Source organism: Petromyzon marinus, chromosome 16 (genome assembly GCF_048934315.1).
Source record: "Petromyzon marinus isolate PM22_M1 ecotype Great Lakes invasive population chromosome 16, UKy_Petmar_22M1.pri1.0, whole genome shotgun sequence".
Lineage (NCBI taxonomy): Eukaryota > Metazoa > Chordata > Hyperoartia > Petromyzontiformes > Petromyzontidae > Petromyzon > Petromyzon marinus.
In genome coordinates this window covers 15769646-15787281 of record NC_133682.1, presented here as the reverse complement: position 1 = coordinate 15787281, position 17636 = coordinate 15769646, and the positions used below count along the sequence as shown (strand labels likewise).

The 17636-nt window shown below is 45.5% G+C and overlaps 1 protein-coding gene across 1 annotated transcript; it reads right to left on the bottom strand.

Annotated features, from left to right (window-relative positions):
• Positions 1-1153: 1153 nt before the first annotated feature.
• On the bottom strand, positions 1154-6985 carry LOC116942788 (exosome complex exonuclease RRP44-like). Its single transcript, XM_076067565.1, has 4 exons — positions 6085-6985; positions 4967-5141; positions 4289-4444; positions 1154-3375 (listed from the first exon to the last, which is right to left on the bottom strand). Exons 1-4 carry the CDS (start codon positions 6183-6185, stop codon positions 3298-3300), a joined length of 510 nt encoding a protein of 169 aa, XP_075923680.1. The 5' UTR covers positions 6186-6985; the 3' UTR covers positions 1154-3297.
• Positions 6986-17636: the final 10651 nt, after the last annotated feature.

Sequence of the window (17636 nt, the reverse complement as noted above, 5' to 3'; positions counted from 1 at the left end):
ACATTTGTGATGATGTGTGACGAGGGGGAGGGGGGGGGTTTGAGAAATGTGATGTCACATCAAAATGCGCAACTTTAAGTATAGAATTGTTATAACACTAATTGTTATAACACTCCTACAACATCAGTGCAGCGCCATGCACTACAATGACAATAGTTGAAGCATTGTTTTATTTTCAAAATGGAAATATGGTTTTGGGGGGTTGGCAGCGCTTTGTGACGTCATATTTGAGGGGGGGTCTGACTTTTTGTGACGCCGAGTGACGAGAGGTCAAAAATTGCGTGACGTCATTTATGGACGGCCCCTCAAGTGAATGGCAAAATTGGTTTCGATTTACGTTTCACTTACCGTCGTGTTTTTCAATGTACTAAATCGAGAACTTCAGTGCTTGGGGGATTTTGGAGCTGGCTCACCGCCTGGGCTGCTGCTGCCTTCCCACTCGGCTGTGGTTGCTCGAACCTCCGAGTCGTTCATAGCTCGTGGCTTCTAATATCGGAAGGAAGCGGTGATCGTCTTTGTTCGATGGCCAAGAGCTGCTGCTGCGAGGATGACCGGAGTTTGCGTGATTATCGTTTATGCTCCTGGACACGAGATCAGCAAGGTGTGATGTTTCATTTGTGGGAGTTGCACCGCCTGTACGCGATCAACCGTCGACGCGCCCACCCGGGCCCCACGTTTGCTGTGAGGCACCATGAGGGCCTCCCCGACGGCCAGGGCCTCCGCACGGTCGGTGTGGACAGAGGCCGGCGTTCGACTGGTGGTTTGAAAAGAACACGGACAAACATTCAAGCTCACGCTTTTGCTTTGGCAACAATTTTCGTTAATTGGGCTCCGAGCGGCTCAACAAGCCTGGAAGCCGGCGCGTTTAATCACCTCCGAGATCGAAATGTGGCAAATCGCATGCTAATTAGGAGCAAGTTGGCCCAAGGATTGAGAATCAAATTTGCATGTGAAACGGCGGTGCAGGACTCGATTCGAAGGCAAGTGAATACTTCGCAGTGGTGCATTGCAAGTGGACATTATTATCATCCAACAGTGACCAGCATGGTGAAGTATGGTCAAACTAAACCTGACATCCAACATCACGTGGCGAGATGTTCATCCAGCAGTGGAAAACGTAACTTAAAGTAACCAAAATAACAGAAGATGCATGGAAAATAAATCGGTTTAATTTTGTATATAAACGCGTATAACTCATGTGTACATGCTTGTAAATATACGATTCAGCTAAAAAATGTTAAACACATTTACACAAAGTCGCAAAGACATCAACTCGCTTAAATCTTTACCATTACTCCAGGAGCTCAGAATTATTGCCCAAGTACTGTATATACGTGAGCAAAGTTACGACCATTTACGAAAAAATTTGAAAACGTGTCAATATTTTGTCAGAAATTATCTTTGCACGTCTAAAGGACAAGAGAAGCTGTAACGAAATGCGCATTTGTAAACGATTAAACCTTAAAATTTTCTGACACCGACATTTTTTCCAAAAACATTCCTTGTGTAATTGCACAGAGTCCGATGAGGGGTGGGGCAGCTGTGTAAAAAAACCTGCGGTGAAATTCTCCGTTAAACCGACGATTTAAACAGCAACAGCTCGGGGAATTTTATACTCTGTTCTATGCAGCTGACCGCTGCCCCTTCATACAGTAAATGGCATCCTCACAAGAATAAGTAACCTAACATCCCTTGCAGGGAATCCTCTCGCGATAAAAAATCTTCCATTTGCCATCCATCACGAGACCCCTGCGGGTGTCACCGTGCACAATCATACTTCGACGCTCTTGCTCGGATTCCCCAGAGCTTTGCCCTCCGAGTGGCCACCCTAATGGCCCACTCCGACAGGCCAAACCTGGAACAATTGTAGGTTTTCAACTATAATACACGTTTTATGGGTTAGATCGTTTAAATATATAAATGTGTTGTTAAACCCACCACCACCCGACAGCCAATTAGTAAGGTTTCTCACATAAACAGAACATGTCAATTCGTTACTAGTACAGTCCACCAGTGTGTTGGAGAGCAAAGCCACACCATTTACAATCTAAGTACAACATTTCGCCAGCACTAACTAGCTTCATCAGGCGACAGCCATCACTTGTGAGCACTTCTTTCGCGAATTGGGAGGGGAATCAATGAATGCATATGACTATGGGTATCCATTGCCGATTGGGTTATTTATATGTTAATCAACACACATTATGCATGCGCATTAAGGAACGAGGATTCTCCACGAATCTGGCTGTCGCCTGATGAAGCTGGTTGTAATTACTGGTGAAACATTGTACTCAGATTGTAAATGTTGTGGCTTTGCTCTCCAAGACACCGGTGTGATGTTACTAGTAACGAATTGGCACGTTCTGTTAATGTGACAAACCTTTCGAATTGGCTGTGTCGGGTGGTGGCGGGTTTACCGACATTTAAATATTTATTACGCGATCTAACCCAAAAAACCAGTGTTATGGATATTGGTCGCGAAAGCCTACGTCTTAAACTGGTTTTCAACTGTTAGATCAGTGGTAGCCGATATGTGAATCGCGATCCATGTGTGGATGATCGCAAAAGATTTTGATTGTGGATCTCGGGACAAATAGGAATAAACACCTCTAATATAAAGCAATTCTTGTTATAGCAGATGGCAAAACAAAATCCCCGATTAAGAATTAATGGATAAATAATATATATTTTAAACCAATAGATCGCACTAGCACTTGGCATGTCTACAGTGTTCTATTAGTCGGTTAAATCCATCCGGGTAACTGTTGGTCATATATTGCTGGTAGATCACGGAACATGTTGAGATATACCAGAATGGATCACAGTGCTTTGTGGGTTGGACACTGCTGCGTTAGTCAATAAACACCACCGATTCAGTAACCCATATTTTTGTGAAATCACCTTCATCACAAGGGGGTCAGTGTCTTGGCTGGCAAAGAAGTGAGGCATAAGATATCCTAAACCTTTCATACATCTTGATGCGTATACACCTTAATTGGCTGATTGTACTGGTTGGCAAGGTAAAAATTCTAAATTTAAAAAAAAATTGCGCTACCATTTGAACCGCTGCGACAGGAGAACGAAGAACCGGTGACCTCTGGATTGCAAATTCAGAGTCCAAACCGTCTGTTACTTCAGGGTAGCATTTCTCATAACCGCCACTGCTTTTTTTTCAATTGTTCACCTCTGCTTGCGAGCAAAATGTACACTTAATTAACTCTGCAGATGTAAAACCCAGAGTGTGTGCCCACTCATGCACCTCCTCCGACATCTTGTTGACACCGCATCCACGATACACTAGTGCTGTCTGGGTTTCTTAGGCCGGGGAGAAGGCGAGCCCCATGGGGTGGACTCCACAGGGTTGTAGCCTGGAATCTGTGACAGCGGACACACAAATGGCACAAACGTACAACACCGCGAGCTGAAAACCAGGCATGAGAAGCCGATGGCTGCAATGACCAAACCAACCGAGGGATCGTGATGTGCGGGCCAGCCAAGGAATTTTAAAGCCTTATTTGGCCATCATTAAGGAGTAGATGCAACCCCCCTTAGGTTATATGGAGTGTACAATTGCAGTTAAGAACATACCTAAAATATGGCTGCAAATGTTGACCCTTTTGAGCTTCTGGTCCAAATTAGGCTGTGTGCATTATCCACGCAGAGTGACAATGTAATGCGGCATACAAGGCATGCTGGAAAGGACCAGATCCACTGGTCACAAATGTGCTTTTTGCCATCTAGAGATCATTTTTTGCATCAACTACTATTTCCCTCATTTGTTTTTATTCTACAAGTACTTTTCTGCCCTTCGAGTTTCTCATTGTTTACAGAAAGCATTAAATTTTCTCTATAATTCTTCCGGATCTGAAGGATTTTACAGTATTTTTAATGTGATGTCCTCTCCGTGACAATACGGGCTCCGTCATGGCAGTTATTTCCAAAGCACATTTAATTGTGACCGTTTTATATTTGAAACGCATTTACATCATTTAATTCAGTTTCAGTTTATTTTGGTATAGCCCTGTGAGCCATCCGACTCTAATGTATCCACCGGTGTAACTTCCTCTGTAATAGTCCACACTGCCAAATGGCAAAAAAACGGAGCTTCGTATCTCACTGCGTTCTTCCACCTTAAACCAAGTGTCTGTGTGTCTGATAGAAACCTAATCGTACAGAGATGGTCAGGGGGCTTGGGTCCCAGTGCATTAAGCCAGTCCTGGGTTTAAATGCAGAATTCAGCCGTTCGGGAAATGCCAATGCCTCCCGGTTAAGTGAACACATGCCCTACCTCCTCGTCGAAGGTAACGTTGAGCTTGAGATCTTTGGAGTCAAAGAAAACCGTCCCCTCCAAGCCGTACTTGGGAATGAGCACCACCACGGCGTTCTTGCGCACAAACAGCACGAAGCCCTCTTCGCTCACCACTCCCTTGCTCTTGAAGAACAACTGAGACCACAACAACAGCAGCCGTTAATCACCGCTACGTGGCCAAGAGCAGACACACGCGCATCACTTACCAAGCCCATAATTACTTAACAAAATTTAAGGTATTTTTCTGCATCCCCCCGCTAATTTATTCCAGTTGTGCTATTGGCATCATGTCATGGGGATTAGTTTGAGTTCAATCGTGAAGGTACAATGTCAATTGTATTGACTATAATCCTCCATCACCTGACAGAGCCAATCAAATAAAGTTGTCACATCATGGGCAAATGTGCCAAGTGACTAGGTTTTTCAGCAAACACAGAAGAATGCTGAAAAGCAATGTCAAGTGTAGCCAACCAGTACAGCCACGGCACCACCACACGTAAGCGTGCGAATAGAAAACAATTGATTCTTACTACACGCACAATACGATGCCTGCTTTCGTGACCTTAAAAATGGTTTTCAAGAGACGAATGGACACATTATCAGGTGCCTAAGCACAAGCCGTGCAAGCTCCACGTGGCCGACACTTCCGCCTCCCACCTGCGTGTGGAAAGCTACAGACGAGCGTTGGGCGTACTGCGCCATATTGTGGCGGTAGTTGAGATTGTTGCAGAGCTGCTGCTGCTTCTGCTTGTCGGTGAGCGCCGGGTACGTGGGGTCGGCGCCCACGCACACGGTCAGCAGCCGGTGCACAATCACATCCGAGTATCTGTAACTGTACAGGGAGACAACAACAATATTCACATTTGTTGTAGCCTCTATTTAATATGAAGATTAAATTTACAGTAGATACAGGCTGCGGTATGGCCACGAGATGCCAACGGAGCAGCGGTATTAATCCACCAAGCACCGCGATTCATTCTGGTGGATCTCAGCGGGTTTCACGATCCACCAGAAAGCTACGCAAACAATGACTCAGATGGATTTAACGCTGTGATAGAATACTGTACTCTGGACATACCACGTTCTAGCACCATCTGCTGGTGGAAATTATCTTTGTTAATGTATGAATTTAATTCTTTGTTGAGGATTTTTAATTTGTCATCAGATGTAATGCAAATTGCTGCCTGCTCATATCTGTGTTCTTATTTAAGATCCACAACAAAATCGTTAGCGATCCATGGCAGAATTGCAATTCACTTTTGGCCGCCGCTACAACACGGCAATGGATTCTTGATTCTGCACGTGGAACACTGTCACCGTCCTTGTAGGCGTTGGTGTTCTCCCGATCCTCTAGTTTTTCTCCAACACAAGCCAAACAACCATTTAAGGAATTGGCCAAACTTCCCGTTTATAGGACCTTTTAGAAAAATAAGTCAAAATCTGAATCTTTATCCTGGAGAAATCCGATTCGTGATAAAAGCTCTTTTTGACAGATGTCCAGTTGGTAGATGATAGAGAGTGCTAAGAATAGGAAAGGTAAACAAATCACTAAAAGTAAATAATAGAAAAAAGATATACAAGTACGTAGCCAATCGTGCTAATCGGAGGTGTGCCATAATGACAAATTAACATTGCATAAGTACATCAATTAATGAATAAATTCCTAAACTTGGGAAAGGCAGCACAGTCCCAGACCACACCAAGACAACAACATAGTCCCCTCAATAATCGCGAAGGTCGATTTCACGCGTGTGCCTGACGCCAGAGCACGTCACCGTCGAATGGGCGACGTGAAGTGGGTGTAGATGGCGGTGGCGAGCCCGTAGTGGTGGGTGTCGGGCTCCATGCCGGAGCAGAAGTAGATGGCCTGCATCATGCAGCGCGTGGCCAGGATGCGCAGCAGAGTGTTGAGGTATGGTGGCGCTCCCGGCACCGCCGCCCGGTCCAGGGACTCGGCCAACGCCTTAGCTGAATCCACCTGGATCTCGATGTTCTGCGCAAAAAAATCGGGCACACCGGCGTTTGTGAGGTGACTATCCCACACGTGGCTTGTAGTTCAGTGCTGGGGAAGCAGCAAGGGTTGTGGTGTATTGGAAAGAAAACGTTATTCAGCGCACTTCCTGTAGGCATTCAGGTTTCCATAACCTGGCTTGCCAGGAGAAGGCAGTACAGCAAGTGGATTAATCTACATCTGGCACAGTGCCTGGCTGCCTTCCAGCGTTGTCTGTGGTTCGTCACAGCTTTTGAGTTGTTCTGCCTCTAAGGGCGAGTGGAAACTATACGGCTACATCTCAAGATAAAGGTAAAAGGTGCAGCCCTGCAACTGCTCGCTCAGGCCAATACTGACATCGTTTCAAGACACCTCTGCTTCACAGTAGGGGGTAGCACATTCCCACCCATCTTGAGCATAATGTTCATCACAATAAGTCGACCTGATATTTAAACATTTCAGTGCTGGAATTTATCTAAAATTAAATACAGTACTACATTTATCGTGATGGTTTTTTGTTGCTTATTTCTGTGGAGTAGCTGGGAAACGAGCCGAGTCCTTCAACTCCCTACACTTGATAACACAGTATGTTCAATGCGGCTGCTGGATTTTGAAGCCAGGGTCCCAGCTGTAATCTCTGGGTCATAGGGTGACCCAGGTGACCCTTGCAAATGAGACTATTATGGTCTCTTGAGTTCTCACCCGGTTAAACCAAAAGACCTCAAACAAAAATTTGAGCCACACGGCGACCTCTGAATTCCTTGCGAGGAGGATGATATTGAAGGAAGGTTAACAGCAATCTAGAGACAGTAGAACCCCTCTTAAAGACGGTATTTGGTTCCACGAACACGAGCATTAAAGGATTTGGTCATTAAGCGAGTATAGGAAATACGTGTTAAAAGCTTAATTCGTTCTGATAGCATCGAAAGTTTCCCTTGTTCACCCAACAAACGTACTTTCTAATATTTAAACAATGGATATTAATACATAAAGATACTAACATTATAAACACATCATATTAAAATAAACACTGTTAATAAATGCATTAATTCATTTTGATTTAAAGATTTAGTGACTGCAGGGATTCATATTCTTGGTTCTTTCGGTAAATTCACGTAGAAGGGAAACAATAAAATAATAAAAATATAAAACAATAAAATTCTCACGACGTTTCGACTGCAACACAAGCAATCATCATCAGGTGTGAAAACCACAACAAGAAAATTTGAAAAAAGTGGCAGTTATTTTTAACGTTAGCACCACGGAGAGGGATGTGATAAACCATTTCGGGTCTTAATTGATTGATCACGCTTAAGGTGGCTTTCAGACCGCATCCATTATTTTTCGTCTCCCCCCTCCTCTTTTCCAAACATAGATGGACTCGTCCATCTGAACAAACTGTCAAATCATTGTGGTGGAAAATGAGGGAGAGCAAAAGACGGAGGTGGAGGAGGAAGAGAATACAGAGGAGGAGGATGAGGAGACAGATGAAGAGACAGATGAGGAGACAGATGAAGAGACAGATGAGGAGACGGAGGATACAGAGGAGGAGACGGAGGAGGAGACAGAGGAGGAGACGGACGAGGAGACGGACGACGAGATGGACAAGGGGGGAAATATGATGGAGGAAGAGAAGATGGTGGTGGAGGAGATGATGGTGCAGAAGGTTGAGAAGTTAGAAGAGAATGAGGTGAAGGTGAAGATGGACGAGGAAAAGATGAAGGTGGAGGAGGAAGAGAATACGGAGGAGCAGGATGAGGAGACAGATGAAGAGATGGAGGATACGGAGGAGGAGACAGAGGAAGAGACGGAGGAGGAGACGGAGGAGACGGAGGAGGAGACGGAGGAGGAGACAGAGGAGGAGACGGACGAGGAGATGGACGAGGAGATGGATAAGGGGGGAAATATGATGCAGGAAGAGAAGATGGTGGTGGAGGAGATGATGGTGCAGGAGGTTGAGAAGTTAGAAGAGAATGAGGTGAAGGTGAAGATGGGAGATGAAAAGATGGATGTGGAGGAGGAAGAGGATACGGAGGAGGATACGGAGGAGGATACGGAGGAGGAGATGGAGGAGGAGATGGAGGAGGAGGAGGAGGCGCCGGAGGAGGAGCCGGAGGAAGGTGAGGATGAGGAGATGGATAAGGGGGAAAATATGGTGGTGGAGGAGATGATGGTGCAGGTGTTTGAGAAGTTGGAGGAGGAAAAGGACATGAAGGAAATGAATAAGAAGCGAGGGTGCATGGCTCGTGTGGGGAGAGCAATACGCTCACTCCTGCACCGCGTGCTACTGTGCGGTGGCCGGTCCACCCCACAGTAGGGATGGTAGTGGTCGTGGTCGTGCATCGGTGTAAACCACGACTGCTATCACCACACCACCCACCCTCCCCCCGTGATACACATTTTTAGTCTATTGGTGTACATATTTCCTTGGATACAATGCATTTAATAAACCGCCCTAATTTATTCATATTTTTGTTCAGAGTTACATTATTGTTTTACTTGTGGTGTGGTCAGTGGATATTGTTCGGTGAATCAAACCGAGACAAGGATTTATTGGAAAATCTGTGGCTGCTGATTCTCTGCTGGCTGGAGACTGCAAACTCACCCAGAAGCCAGGCCACAAGGACTTGGGCTCAGTGTTAGCGGCAGTAACAACCGACTTGCTTTAAATATTGCTCCAGAAGAGCACCATCCTACTTTGGCTCTTCGAATGGTGCAGGTTTTAAAAAGACAACTGAATGTGTGCTGTCTTGTGTGAAGTATGGCAACAGTTTCCGACAATGCCTGTGTATACAGAGAACGTCATGACACATCCAGATTGGGTTCCTTTGAGCTTGGTGCAACCGTGTACAGTTATTGACTATTGAGAAATGCAACATTTGTCATCATCGCGTACGGTGATTAAGTATAATATGCTGGCAAATCTCTCCTTAATGTCGTACATGTTTTTCCGAACTGTGAAAAATGTATGATTGAATGTTGCCTTCATGTGCAGATGGCAATATTTGTTTCTGGTTCTGGTCCAACAGTGACCGCTATTGGATGCTGTGTGCAAAAAACGTGTTATGGGAGCCAATAGTGGTTTGGATAACAAACATTGCATCGTTTAAATCCAGGAAATCACTGTGTGGGTTTCTCAGTGTTGATAATGGTTTCAAATGAACCACACATTGCAACAGCGCATTCCAAATGGTGTCGAATGCACCGCCTGTAATCTGGTTGGTAAGAAACACGTTTGGTTTTAAATGGACAGAACTCGACCTTCTGCATTATTCTTCATTATGGACCCCGATTTGTAAGCATTAATCATGCAAACCTTGCACCTGATTTATTTGAGTCGCTGTGCTCACGAGCAACAGGGCTTTTGTGGCGAGGTTTGAATGTACCCCCGGTTAGCACGGTTGGCTATGTACGCTGCAAAATAAGTTTAACAAACATAAGTTGTAGAAAACGTGTGACTGCACGCACTGGACCGCATGATGGTGTTAAGCGAGCCGACCCGATGAAACAAATAATTTCAGGGAATCAAATAGCAAGTGTGCAATCTCCCTTCTGGTGGGCATCAAGGATGAGCCATACCCTGGCTTGCCAGAAGAAGGCAGTACAACAAAACTGTGGAATATACCTGTTCCATTTGCGTCGGACAGAATGTTGCCCCCTGCTCACATACGCGGGACATTTGCAGCAACTCATTAAGTGGCTGCAAATATATAAGTATACAAATATATAAATACATACAGTAAAATCTTGGATTGTAAACATAATTCGCTCCGGAAACGTGTTTGTAATCCAAAGCACTCGTATATCAGTTGTGATCACGTGACGCTCGCCAGACAAAGCGTATACGTACACCACTCGTATTGCAAGACCTCGCTCGTTTATCAAATTAATATTGAATTACAATTTTTGCTCGTCTTGCAAAACACTCGCAGACCAAGTTACTCGCAATCCAAGGTCTTACTGTATAGCGAAGCGCAGAGCTTGGGGGATTGTTGGTAGTGCCGGTTCACCGCCTGGCTGCTGTCTTCCCGCGAATCGGTGGAGGAACTGATTTAGATTCATCTTCTCTACTTAACATAATTCCTATCTACACAAAGCAATCACCTCAGGGTGATATTCCACTACATAAATAAGGAATGTACATAACCAATACAGAAGACAATGAGCACAGCTGTGCATACACGTACACACATATACACGATTCCTGCTGTGGGGTGGAACGATTCACCACTGAATTGTTACGATTCAGGATCATGAATGCAAAATATCTCCCGATCTCAAACCCGAGTACGATTTCAAAAGTCTAAGAGCGCCTTTGTCTGGAGCAATTACTGCCCCATGTCACTTCGACGGGCAGATTCAACCCATTGCAGTCAGCATACCGGAAGTTCCACAGCACTCAGACGGCTCTACTAAAGATCACCAATGACCTCTACAAGATCATGGATGATCTCTACAAGATCATGGATGACCGGTGCGCCAGTGTTGATTTGCCTCGATCTCTCAGCCGCCTTCGATACCATCAACCATAAGATACTCATCAAGTGGCTAAGGTCAAGGATTAGTGTATCGGGTACGGCACTGGGTTCGGCCCTATTTCTCGTTTAGTCCCATATCCCAGCTGGATGTACTGCATCAGCTCGCATCAATGAAGACATGGTCATCCACGGGAGAAGACGAGTTACATGGGTTTGCACTTGTGTCTGTGGCAGATCTCATCTATAAACCCCTCACATATGTTTTACTTCTCACTCACCAAAGGTACATTACCGACCAAGTAGAAATATTATCTTCTTCGTGAAGTGCATGAAAATGGTTCCAAAAAAGATCCTAATACTCTTTGGTTATTTTGGTAAAGTCACGTAGATAGAAAAAAATAATAACTAATAAATCACGACGTTTCAATAGCAACACAAGCCATCGTCCTCAGGTGAAAAAATTATAAACAGCAGGCGGACTTCTGAGGAGGAAATGTAGCGAGAGAGCGACTGCAACCAAGGGTTATATACGTAGAGTAAGTGGGCGAGGCGAGGGATGGAATGTGCAAGTAGTGAGTGTTGGCTAATCCGAAGAGGGGGAGGGGGGAGCTGTCACAACGGGTGAAACAAAGGGTGGAGGTGAAATTTACAGAGGGAAAAATTGCTAGAGAGAAAATAAAAATATATCAAACTTGGCAAACTTAGAAATGTAATGCAACTCAAAGAGTCGGCCAACACAACAGTCAACACCACACCTGGTTGATCAACATCCTTCCAAAGATCGCTAAATTTTGCATCCATCTTCTCGGTTGAAGTCATGTCTGACAACCCAAGGGTAAGTGGGCGGGAATAGGGATGGAATTTGTAAGTAAATGTAACGGCAGAGAGGGGTGAGCGTCGGCTAATCAGAGGAGGGGGAGGGGGGAGCTGTCGCAACGGGCGGGAGGGTGGGGGTGAGTGGTTGAGTGAGTGACTGAGTAAGTAGCTGAGTGGCTGAGTGAGTGGTTGAGAGAAAGGTTGAGTGAGTGAGTGAGTGGATGAGTGTGTGAGTGAGTGGATAAGTGCGTGGCTGAGTGTGTGAGTGGTTGAGTGAGTGGCTGAGTGAGTGGCTCAACTGCCTCTCCCCTCTCATCCCACTGTACTCCCCTCCACACACACTCACCTGTCTCTCCCCTCTCATCACACTCAAGGCAACACTTACCTACCTCTCCCCTCTCTTCCCACTCTACTCCCCTCGACAAACACACTTGTCTCTCCCCTCACTCTAAAACCCTCCACACACTATCCTGCTTCTCTCTCGTCTCTTCGAACACTACTCCCCTCCACAAACTCAATTGTCTCTCCCTTCTCATCTCACTCACAGCCACATGTACCTGTCTCTTCCCTCATTTCACTGTACTCCCCTCCACACAATCAACTGCCTCTCCTCTCTCACATGACTGTGACATCACAGACTGGAGACAACTACGTCAGCAGCCAGGGCCTGACCTGAATGAAATGCAACTCCTAATATTTAGGGCACAATTGTCCCAGAAATAGGAAAACGATGATGGTGAACATTTTATTCATATACTAGATTACATAAACAAGCTATATTTGAAGCTTTCGTGACTGCAGGAATCCATACTCTTTGGTTCTTTCGGTAAAGTCACGTAGGTATAAAATAAAATAAATCACTAAGTTTCGGGCGCAACACAAGTGTCCATCATCAGGTGGGAAAGCATGGTCTGCTGCTGAGGCAGACAGTCTGCAGACCTGATGATGGACGCTTGTGTTGCGCCCGAAACGTCGTGATTTATTTTATACCTACGTGACTTTACCGAAAGAACCAAAGAGTATATAAACAGGATAGTTAGCAAAAGTTAAAATGGATACACGCTTGCGGTCTCAACAATATTAGAAACAGCAAAATATCAGGGAATATGCCAAGCAACGAATCTAAATGTCGCAATTTGGTGGCAGAAAATAAAATTTTCACAATATCATAACCATTGGAGCCTAGTTTGTGGTGAAAATCTAACATGATCTTTTTTTAACTTCATTTTATTTTCATAGCACTCCTGTAAAATGTACAATAATATAGAAATAAAAGTGAGATCCTCAAAAATTGAGTCAAGCAGACAATCATATACTATAACACATAAATCAACAGTTGCGAATTGTTTCATAATTAACTTTAACCTTCTTTGCATGCCGTTTAAATTTGAACCTATTTTTTACATCAATAATCAGTGGCATAAAACGAGAATATAAGAAATATCCGCAATAATATTAATTATACAGTCAAGAATCCAAACATCACAATATCCACGACATTGGAATTTGATGTATTAAAATAAAACATGCCAAAAAATAACCCGTACACATGACCCAAGCCGAAACCTACAACCCCTCACTCTTTTGTACTGAGAGAGGCCCCCACTTCTTTGAAACCCTCAGCAACAGACCTCATAAACATCCATAAAATCTTGAACCTACCCCTTTCACGCTCACCTTTCCGAGTTGATGATGAGCAGACTCACAATTGCCGAGATTAAGCACAATTGTTTAATCAACAATTGTGCAGGTACTCTTTGGTTCTATTGGGTAAAGTCACGTAGGTGAAAATGAAATAACAAAAAATCACGACGTTTCGGCCACAACACAAGCGGCCTTCATCAGGTGAAGGGACGAGACTGTCTGGAGGACAGCGCTGGAGTGGGAGAAGCCACGCTCAGATCACCACCTTTAAGCTTGTGATCGCGGCATCTTTTGAGGAAGGTCAGCGTCTCGATGAGTCGTGATCTGAGCGTGGCTTCTTCCACTCCAGCGCTGTCCTCTAGACAGTCTCGTCCCTTCACCTGATGAAGGCCGCTTGTGTTGTGGACGAAACGTCGTGATTTTTTGTTATTTTATTTTCACCTACGTGACTTTACCCAATAGAACCAAAGAGTATGGATCCTAGCAGTCACGAAAGCTTTAAATCTAGAATTGTGCAGGTTTTAAAAACCACGATGCGAAATTATCGCACGCTTCTTTCAGCTGGGACGAGCAACACAGCCGCCAATAAACACAGCTCTGCCAGGATCAGTGGCACGTAATGCATGATGTCCTAGGTATCACGATGTCAAAGACACCACCCACGTGACTGGCATCACAGACTGGAGACAATTATGTAAGCAGCCAGGGCCTTAAATGAAGGGCAGACCCCTCCCCAATGTTGAATGAAATGCAACTCGTATTATTTTGGGCACAATTATTCCAGAAATCAGAAAACGATGACTGTAGACATTTCATTCATATTCTAGATGTATGAGTGGGGACCAGGGGCGCAGCGGTTCGCGCACTGTGTGAGAATGTGTGGGGATTGGTGGCGTAGTGGTTTGCACATTGTGTGTGAGTGTGGAGCGGTGGAACCGTGATTAGCGTACAGCAGGGGTCGGGAACCTTTTTGACTAAGAGAGCCATGAAAGCAAAAAATTTGGAAATTTATTTCAGTGACAGCCATATAATATATTTTAAAAGTGAATTCAACTAAATGTCAGTATAATAAGCCTCTGAATTTATTCTTTTAAATAATGTTGTTATAACACTCACCATTAATGCGACTTCTGGTGCTGCATGGATTTGCTGATGTCTTTGTAGTCGGGTTGGTACTTGGTGAGGTTAAGCTTCATGCAAGCGTTGAGGCTTTCATCCGTTAAACGTGATCGTAGGTTGGACTTGATGTTTTTAAGATGTGAGAATGACTGCTCACATGCATACGTAGATCCAAACATGGTCAATACAGCAATACTCACACGCTGCAGTGTGTGGTATGTGACAGGAAGCGCGTTCCAAGTTTTGAGAATCAGCTGGTCTTCGGGTTGGAGTTTTTTCATTTCTGTCCACATGTGCTTGCTCGCCAACTCCGCTTTCTGTCGTGTGATTCTTTCCAAATCTTCATTCAGTGACTTGAACTTATTCACCCACATGTCTGAGGCCTTCAGGTCAGCCACTTCTGCTTCAAAATCTCTGACGGAGACACCAGGGATGTAATTCAGGTCGGCTGTGTTCAGTGAACACTCGTTTGGATGGGTGATGAACTTAAAAAGACGAGTGTGCTCACGAAATTCTCCAAAGCGTGCTTTGAAGGACTGTAGGAGACTGGATGTGCAGCCAGCTAGCTGGTGGAGATCAAGGTTTTGAATGGGCTCACTTGCTGTGCATGCATCTTTAAATTGGCTCAGTTTTTCAAAATGTAGTAAACGACCTGTTTCAAGATCCGTGATGAAAAGCTCCAGCTTGTTTTCAAAAGCAAATACAGCTTGTTGAAGGGATAACACTGTATTTCCAATGCCTTGCATTTTCACGTTGAGCTGGTTCAGATGTTCAGTCAGATCTACGAGATAGTAAAACTTGAGGAGCCACTCGGTGTCGGCTAGCTCAGGATGCCCGACGCCTTTCATTTCAAGGAAAGTCCGGATTTCGTTCAGGCAAGCCGCAAAACGGCTAAGCACCTTCCCTCTTGACAACCAACGCACATTGCTGTGCAAAAGCAGACCAGGATAGTTATTTACAACTTCATCCAGCAGTGTTTTAAACTGGCGATCATTTAAGGCTCGGGCAACAATAAAGTTGATCACACGAATGACCAGCGACATCACTTCGCCAAACTGCCTGTCACACATCTGAGCACAAAGTGCCTCCTGGTGTATAATGCAATGGAAACTTAGGATGGGTCTATTTTCATGTTCACGAAGAAGCGCCACAAATCCTTTGTTTTTCCCCACCATACACGGAGCACCATCAGTACACACTGAGAGAAGTTTATCCATAGGTAGACTTTTTTCTTGAGCAAACTCCATGAAAGACTTGAATAAATCCTCACCTCTTGTGGACCCTTTTAATGGCAGAACAGCAAGACTTTCTTCGCGCAGTGTGTCACCAACAGCATATCTTGCAATCACGCTGAACTGCGACAAATGGCTCACGTCTGTTGACTCATCCAAAGCCAGAGAAAAGAACGGCGCTGCATTTATGTCCTTCACTTGCGTTTCCTCCACTTTGTTTGCCATCACGATGGTACGATCATGAACAGTTCTTGCCGACAGAGGCATGTCTTGTATCCGTTTGATTATCTTGTCTTTGTTCGGAAGATCATCAAAAAGTTCATTGGCTACATCCAGCATGAACGTTTTAGCATACTCGCCATCTGTGAATGGTTTTCCGTTCCTCACTATTGCTAAAGAACCAGCAAAGCTAGCCGAATTATAGTCACCTTGCCGGGTCCATACGCAGAGTTGCTGCTGGCTAGCTTGCACCCTGCTCAGAAGCTCTTGGCACGCTTTCTTTCTGCTGTCTCCCGCAGGGTATTTTGATGCAAAGGTAGCGTGGCGCGTGTCGAAGTGCCGCTTTACATTCGACCGTTTCAACGATGTAATTTTGTCATTGCAAATTAGACACACCGCAGAACCCGCTCTCTCCACAAAGGCGAATTCTTCGGTCCATTCGTCCTGAAATGTACGATACTCGTCGTCTTTTTTTCTTTTCACCATCTTCTTCGTCGAAGGGTTAGCTTTGAGCTAATGACCGAGCAGACGCAGTCTCAGACTGATTCAAAAGGGGGCGTTTACCTGTTTTACCCAGCAACGGCAAACGTAGGCCAGTATCATCCAATTAAAATAATGGACAATTGCTCCTGCAGCCCTGAACAGGACATGCGCAGTGAAAAATCGATGGATGGATTAAAACAAGTGAGAATATTTTGTTTTATCTGCGAGCCATATGCAATCATCAAAAGAGCCACATCTGGCTCGCGAGCCATAGGTTCCCGACCCCTGGCGTACAGTGTGTTTGTGAGATGTGAGTGGCGGTGCAGTGGTTATCGCACTGTGAGTGAATGAGTGGTGACCAGTGGCACAGTGGATAGCGCACCAAGTGAGTGGGGTGCGGTGGTGCAGTGGGTAGGACACTGTGTGTGAGTGCCGAATGGTGGGACAGTGGTTAGCGCACTGTGTGAGTGAATGAGTGAGGAGCGGTGGCGCAGTGGTTCATGCATTGTATGTGAGGGGGGAGTGGTGGCACCGTGGTTAGCACACCAAGTGAGTGGGAAGTGGTGGCACAGTGGTTAGCTATAAATGTGTAGTGGGTACAGAGGGAGAGGGAGGCTTCCTGGACACAACACGTTATAGTATAACATCACCTGCTAACACAAGGGGTAGCTGCCCCTTTCACCAGGTAACTGGGGGGGGTGGGGTAGTCCCTCCGGACTAACTAGCTCTAACGCGACTGGGGAGGAGAAGCTGTCAAGCCGGAGTCCGACTCGAGTCTTGGTCTTGACCCCGGGGCTTCCTCTTCTGGAGGACATCTTCATGTCTTCAGACCAGCAACAACCGCCGGACCCATTCAGGGGTCTGGCTTATATCCCCAGCCCCGAGGCTTCCTCTGTCCCTAGGCACGCCTCCCTTCTCGACCTTTCCAGAGACCCCCGGACCCGGTCCCGGGGTCTCCCAGCCCCCCTCTTTGGGGGCCCTGCCCCCGGTACCTCCGGCCAACAGGCCGCTCCCAGCGCTCTCGCCCCCTAGCCTCCAAGGGCGGACACTGCACACGGAGTGCACGTTGCACAACTGCCGTGCTGTAGGTGGTGTGAACAGCATGTTCCGTGCTCCACACACGGGCCGGCCTAACGTGGCATGCAGTGGCATCCCGTGGCATCCCCTGATGACACTACAAATGCTCCAATACGTGCATTGTCTTTGTACTGTTTGCCTTTTATATTCTTAGTTTTTTCGGTAAAGTCACGTTGAAGAGAAACAACAAAATAACAAAATATATATAAAACAATAAAAAATTCTCACGACGTTTCGACCATAACTCAAACGGTCATCATCAGGTGTGT